The sequence below is a fragment of the Penaeus japonicus genome, unplaced genomic scaffold (genome assembly GCF_977035675.1).
Source record: "Penaeus japonicus unplaced genomic scaffold, GWHDUDI00000001_assembly GWHDUDI00000022, whole genome shotgun sequence".
NCBI classification, from domain to species: Eukaryota; Metazoa; Arthropoda; class Malacostraca; order Decapoda; family Penaeidae; genus Penaeus; species Penaeus japonicus.
In genome coordinates this window covers 27697828-27705327 of record NW_028234424.1, presented here as the reverse complement: position 1 = coordinate 27705327, position 7500 = coordinate 27697828, and the positions used below count along the sequence as shown (strand labels likewise).

Sequence of the window (7500 nt, the reverse complement as noted above, 5' to 3'; positions counted from 1 at the left end):
ATTTCTGGGAATGAGATAGGGCCAAGTGGTTGGCAGTCCCACATGCAGTTGAGTGTCGCAGCAAAAAACAAAGCTACATTCTACCTGTCTATAATCAACTTAGAGCCAATAGAAAAAAATTAATGCTCCTAACATTTTTCTACAGGTGACAAAGGAAAAAAAAAAAAACTACTTGTAAACTTGTACCGCTCATTCAAAAGCCCAGTGGCCGGGCGGCACAGTATTGTGCCAGCCATTTAATTGATTTAGGCCTAATAATTCGAAAGCCCCGGCATTGTGACATTCAAGGCTAGAATGCCCCCGTCGTGAATGGGTTAAGGTGTATTTTTAAAATATATAATTATTAGTAATACCACATACCTTGATGCTAAATTATTGTGTGCCCTGTTTTTAAGAAAAAAAACTTTCTCTGCAGTTGGGTTTGGCCATGACAATACTCCTTTCTTATCCACACAACAGAGGTTCTGAAAAAGGAAGGTTGCTCATCCAACTGCATCAAGTATGAAGAGATTGTTGTTACACAAACATTGAACATCATCCATATTTGGTGCAAGCACAAACTTATTTAACTACAATCTTTCTATGACCATGTTGGCCAATAAAAAAATAAATATCAGCTGTCAACTTACGGTAACAGATGCTAAAACATGGAGCACATTGGCAGTACGAATTGGAGTAGGTTCTTTTCCTAAGGCTGTTAGTAAAAAGTGTTTTCTCAGTTCCACCCACTTTACTGATATTTCAGATAAATGCAAAGCTTCAAGCTCTGCATCTTCAAATGGATCCTCCACTGGATCACTCTAGGAATAAAAAGAGACATTTTAGGGCATAAATCCTTTGAAAATGTAAATATGCTATATCAAAAATATTAAACAACTATGCATATAAAAGTAAACAAAATCTTACCTGCATATGCTTTGCATGATGATACATAGTGAGAATCCGAGCGATGCCTAACCAATTCAGTGTTAACCAAACCAGTGGTAGGCCAAGGGGGATCAAGGGCAGTGCTACACACACAGGCCCTATCAGGAGCACCTCAGACCAGTGGCCCACCCAGTCTCCATAGTACACTCTCAAGATGTTGATAATTAACATAAGAACCTGGTAGGAAGAGAATGGCAGATACAGACGGTTTTGAAAGAAAACAGAATTATCTTGCTATTCTCAATTTGGTAAAACTTAATAATAATAAACAACAGGTATATTTGACTTACCACAACCACAGGTAAAATAACTGTCTCCATTGCCCAACTGAAGATCAGAAACCTCTGTTTATTAAAAACTGTTATTGGTCTGTTGAGGCCTTCTGCTAACACAATCTTTAAATTTGTGATATAAGGGGTTTCCAGCACCAAATGAGGTTGTGGTTTGAGAGGTGTTCTTGCCTTTGGAGAACTGAATCCTTCTCCTATACCCTCAAGACTTGGGGAATAGATATCCCCCAAGTGAAGTTCTCCACTACTCCCTGTGCTGCTGTCCTATAAGAAAAAAGCCAATGCTTATGATTCTTCTGCAATTTTAGACAAAATATTTTTATTTAACAGATATAACAGGATGTCCTATTAAACTCATAAGTTTATATTCAACATGGGTCTGGTCCACAGCATTTACAACAGATTAAGTCATTCCTTGTCATCAGGATATCACAGGTAAGGAAACTTGCCTGCAATGGTCTACATTTAGCAGGAACCTTTTGTCCAGGTTTGAGAAAAATAACATCTCCTCGCACCAGCAGTGACCAAGGTAGATTAACTGTGTTCCCATCTCTCAGTGTCCACTGAAGGGTAATGCAAGGAGATAAAGGAGAATGCAGGTGTGGATAGTTCTCTGCTGACCAAAGGACAGTTGATTGGTATTCTGAAATTAAAGGAATATTTTTCAAAGAGGATTAAAATGAATAAATACACAAAATTATCAACAAATTTATTCTGTCTTAGTCCCAGGGCTTGCTTCATGATTACATTTACAACACTAAGGCTCTCACCCTTTAGGTCCCGTAATATATTCTGTGTCTGGTGTGGGAGCTCCTTATGCCTGAGACGAGTGTCCCACCACACCAGGTAAACATTGAGAACAACTGCAGCAAAAATGAAAAAAGACTCTGCTGGAAGATATTGATATCTGAAATTTGGAAATAATGTGAGTACATAAAATTATGTAAGCTTTCTCATATACATTATCATACCTATCCATCAATAGATAGAAAGATATGGATCTATCTATCCATTAATTTATCAATCTAGTGATCATACCATAACAAAAGAGCTCCTTACTTTGGGTCACTGCGTGCTGCATAAGCTACCAAGAGAACAATGCCTTCTACTATTAGTGCCAGTGCTGAGGTCCATCTGAAGACTGACAGGTAGCTCTTACGATGAAAGGCTTCATAGTTTACACTCTTCTGTCCAAAGCCTTTATTCCTGAAATTTAGTTTTCTTTAGTGGTAACAATTTAGTGAATCTACTAAAAATCAACATGTCCCATGCTTTTAGAATAACACTGTATTAGATTATGCTATTTTCATGTATAAACTACCAGTTATTCTGATCTGTGTAACAAATAAACTGAAAGTCTTAATATAAAAACAAACTCACTTTTCTGCCTCTGTTTTCTGGTATTCTTCAAGGGCAATTGATATATCTTCATGCAAGCGGGTAAGAGCTTCATGCGTAGTCAAGCCATCACTACAACTGGCCATTTCCCTGAAATAAATGAAGCAATATAAAATGGTTAAGGCACTTTTCTAGGGAAATGTAATGGATGTTGAAAGGAAAAAGAAAAAATTACATTGGGACAATAATATAACTGTCAAACTTGTATAATGATATGAGAAAAATGTTAATGTAACCTATAAGTTTACATATAAACATATAAACTGGGCTTGTCTTAAACATATAGGAATAAAAAAAAAAAAAAAAAAAAAAAAAAAAAAAAAAAAAAAAATATAAATATATATATATATATATATATATATATATATATATATATATATATATATATATATATATATATAACAATATCCAATCATTTCATGTAGAAAATTATTATGAGGGTTATATATACACTTTAGAAACAATTTAATGGAATGTAACTGTGCTAATTATAATCTTTTATCCCTCATCACCCCATGGGAAGACCAGCCAAATCGTGATGTGAACATCCTGTCTTCCAGCGTTAATTGGTTAAACCCTGATGAGTCTTGGTTTAGAATCAGTTATACCTGTAGCTAGACTACTAGAAAATCATCTTCACTAGAAAGCTTATTCAGAGCAATTTATCATTATGTGACAGTTTTTACATAGAACACTTAAAGGAATTTTCTCAAGCTCAGCTTTAGGCCCAACACTATCCCTCCTTGCTGTAAATTTATTGTAGACTTTAAAAATTGTTACAGTACGTGATATAAGTATATTCCAGAAGCCTATAAAACAGGTAGGACTTATTAAGGTGTAAACAATGTCTTATATATCACATATTCCATAAGAGATGAACAATATATGCATGGTTATTGATATTCTTAATAAAGTTCTACATAAACACTCAAAGCAAATAGAAGATCTCAAACCAAATATCAAATACATTCAAATTAGCTAGAGCTGTGTGAAATGGTTTAGCTAAAGAAGCACATCTGCATTTTCAGCATGCTAATACTGCCCCCACCCCTAAAAAAAAAATAATATATAAATAAATAATATATATATATATATATTCATTAAATTTTGATGTAGAACGAACACCTTGACAACATGAAAAAATAAGCACAATTATAATGCATAAGCCTAATAATCTAGTATGTATGGGCCATCTATACTTGCTGTGTGCAAACTGTCTAGTTTCATCTACTGGAAAATGAAATTTACTATTCATACAAAAGACATAGAAAAACAAACTTGGTAACAAGGAAGGAGTTACAGGGGCAAGTGCCCATGAGTTGTTCAACCATATTCTTATTTCAGTTTTCATTATTGTTTCTACTCATGTGGCAAGTCTGGATCCAATAGTAATATGTCTTCTGCTTTATTTCTTTGGTGCTATCTACCATTACTTACAGCAGCTTGTAAAATAGCAGAGAAAGTATCAAACTTGTTAAACTAATCTAAAATCAAGGGAAATATATTCTACCTGTTGAAAAAAAATGTTCTAATAGTCTGTCTGTTCATTATCCATATTTTCCCTGAGATTCATCACATCCTCTTGTCTAATATCTGGGTCAAGCTTACTGAATAATCATATCAAATGACATTTTAATTTCCTAAAGACACATCAATTACTTGCTTTATCTCACTAAAACATAGAGAGCATAATGATTTTCTGCAATAGTTGCATACCATAAGAGGTTGGATAAAAAAGGGTACTCATGCATTCCATTGGTTCTAAAGTGTGCCAAACTGCATGCTCTGCTTTTCTCATGGAGAACATAAAGCATAGCACCACATTTGCATGACAAAGAAATAAAATTGCTGCAACAGGGAACTTCCTACACCAAGCTAACAGTCTGTTCTGTAATTCTAAGATGATATTATTCTGTCCTTATGTTAAAGCTTACAGACCATGGAAAATGTCTGTATATCTTAGAGCATTTTCAACTATTATAATCCAACTGATGATACAATGATTGCTCTGCATGGAAAAATTTATTCTGCTGATGATGAAAGTTGCTCGTTTCAAAGGATCATTCTTGGATGCACAGATGCCTATTGATTAAATAGTAGCTGCGAGGATAATGTTTCATTACAACAAAAAAAGCAATCTGGAGAGTATGGTAGCTAAGATTCAGACTGCAAAGCCAAATATGTATGGGTAAGATTTTGCTTGCATTGCAATGTTTAGGACTGCAATATCTGTCCCACTTTTTTTTTCTCTCAGCACCTTGGGAATTCAGTATTATTCTTTGTTTGCTCTTTCCATAGCTACTGACTATTAGGTGATCCTATCATATCAACTGTGTTACATTCACAATATATCTCTATTTTGTTGCCTCAGCTATATAAAAATGTTTGAAATTCTACAAAAAGAGGACACATGTGCATTATCTTTAGACCTATCTAACTCTACTATGCCTCCAGGCCTTTCAGAGAAGTGGCAAAGGCCATCAAACCTCCACCATATTCATTTTGGCAAGATGGACCTACCATGCACTATGTGGTCAAATAAGTAACCAGTCCAAGTTCTATTTTGCCAGAAAATATGTGGGGGAGTTTTGTTGGCCTTAGCTGAGGTCAAAAGCGTGGAGGCCGCTGCGACTTCTTGACGCTGTGACACTACCGTACTGGTCCTCAGATTGTAGACTTTCCCTTATAGATAAAGTGTAAGATAGATAAAAGAAAGAACTCTTTTTTTGAAGGCCACTGTGGTCGTCTTCCAAATGTAACCCAAGATTTATGGAAAAGTAACTTGCCGCCCCAACCCATCTTCCAAGCTTTGCAGTCTGAGCTTCCATAACCCTCAAGTGACAGGCAGTTTTTCAGAAAATTATTTCTCATCACACATGAAAGTTCTTGATCTCACTGCTTGCAAAGGGCTGCAATTGCAAGGCCCCAAACCCCCTCATCAGATACTGGAAGCCATAAATTAAACCTACCGGTGTGTGCTACCGTAGTACCGGTACCGTTCCCTCCTTGTTGCTTGCTTTACCATGATCTTATACTCACCGAACTACCGAGTGCAATTTGCAACTGTTGTGTCAGCCGAGTGCAAGTTCTCTGTCGCACTGGATTATTTCATCCCGTTTCTGATTAGTACCGTTTTGTATATTGTTTCTGGCTATTTATATACCACCAATTCTTTCTCTTAGTTTAGTTATTCCTAACAATGCACCGAGGCGATATTAAATTCACATACCAATTCCTGATAATTCTTAGTTTAATCTTAGGAAGAGCATAAACATTCTCGGCTCTCGTCCACAGAGTACACACTTCCGCCCTGATAAGGAACGCAATCGGTATTTACACTTATCAGCTGAGGAGCTGGGTGGCCGTCGGGCAGAGATAGGAGCCAGCCCGAGGATGAGCCTGTTGGTCGTCGGGCAGAGATTGGCGCTCCGGGATCGGGCTGCCCGTTTTCTCTGGTCGGACCGTAGAAAACGATCAACTTTTTGGGCTAACTACAATATTTCGCCTTCCTTGACGATTAGTTATGGAATCCTGTGACCCAAAATCGGAGAGGCACTTTGTCTATATCAGGGTTCTTCAGACTATGGGTTAAGATCCAAAAGGAATAGATATATGAATAAAGATAAAAGGAAATATATAATATATAATTGGTACTAGAGAAAGGTGTATACCTGTGGTTTTCTCCTGGCGGTTACTGCTGCGGTTGGGCACCACGGTGGGTAAGGACCAATCTCAGATCGAGTCAACATTTAGCACACTCTCAAGAGTCAGCACTCGCTAACACAGGCAGGCTTGCCATAGTGAATATTAACCCGGCGAAGCATCTGCTCAACACATCTGGCTTATCCTTATCCTATGGTTTTCAAATCGGGTGCCACGGTGTCTTGGGTTGTCACGCTTAGTAAATAGTGGTGCTATAATATTTCAAAGTGAAATAAAAGACTGAAGGTAGTTTCTGTATCATATCGTGAAATCAAATTTAATACAGTTTCCTAACTTGTGTAAACATTACTGACCCGTGTACACTGTACAGCAGGCGTTTAATAATAGCGTCATGAAAGTAATACAAGAAACCAAACTGGATTGCGATAATAAAATACATTAAAGATCATGGTCTCTACAGCTCAATTCCTTACTCTTTTCGACCCCCTTACTCGGAACATCTTGCGTAAAACACAAATATAGAAGAGGAAGATGCCTGATGGAAAAACACGCACGGCATGACAAAATTCCAAGACATTTTTTAATAAAATGTTCCAGAAACTGATATCAGTGCCTGAGTACTTATATCCTTCAATAAATTGGCTGAGTCTTATGAAAGAGAATGAATCACTGTACACACCGACCAAATATACAGGGTGCAATTGCGCCTGTTTAGCTATCCAGCAACAATCCAGATAGAGTATTGCACATTTGTGTGTGACTGGGCTGGAATCCAGCACGCTCTACACCTATACTTAGTGATGGTTGAAACAGTAGAGTATGATGATGCCAGTCATTCGAATATAAATGTGTAAGATAATATGTTGCTAACCGGATTTTTTCTCCTATCAGAATAAGGGTGTGCGGGATAGATTAGCTGGGAGAATGAATCCCTTAGTACCCCCTTAATACACACATATATACACACACAAACACACACACATACACTAACACACACACACACATATGCATATATATATATATATATATAAATATATATATATATATATACATATATATATATATATACATATATATATATATACACATACACACACACACATATATTTATATATATGTATATATATATATATATATATATATATATATATATATATATATATATATATATATATATATATACACACACACGCACATACACATAGCTTTCCCCAAATCTTCT

The 7500-nt window shown here is 36.3% G+C and overlaps 1 protein-coding gene across 12 annotated transcripts in view; it reads right to left on the bottom strand.

Annotated features, from left to right (window-relative positions):
* l(2)k05819 (transmembrane protein 94-like protein l(2)k05819) overlaps window positions 1-6058 on the bottom strand; it is a 49335-nt gene extending 43277 nt beyond the window's left edge. For 8 of the 12 annotated variants that reach the window (XM_043026349.2, XM_043026351.2, XM_043026357.2 and 5 more), the window contains exons 1-9: window positions 5585-5918; window positions 2598-2705; window positions 2277-2423; window positions 1988-2124; window positions 1667-1860; window positions 1218-1481; window positions 907-1104; window positions 630-800; window positions 361-464 (exon numbers count right to left, since the gene is read on the bottom strand). In XM_043026349.2, the coding sequence (XP_042882283.2) occupies window positions 361-464; window positions 630-800; window positions 907-1104; window positions 1218-1481; window positions 1667-1860; window positions 1988-2124; window positions 2277-2423; window positions 2598-2705; window positions 5585-5640 (1379 nt within the window). In that variant the 5' untranslated portion in view covers window positions 5641-5918. Of the gene's footprint in view, window positions 1-360; window positions 465-629; window positions 801-906; window positions 1105-1217; window positions 1482-1666; window positions 1861-1987; window positions 2125-2276; window positions 2424-2597; window positions 2706-5584 lie in introns of all 12 variants that reach the window. The other 4 variants (XM_086549719.1, XM_086549721.1, XM_086549720.1 and 1 more) reach the window with 3 other exon arrangements.
* Between the last annotated feature and the right edge of the window lie 1442 nt (window positions 6059-7500).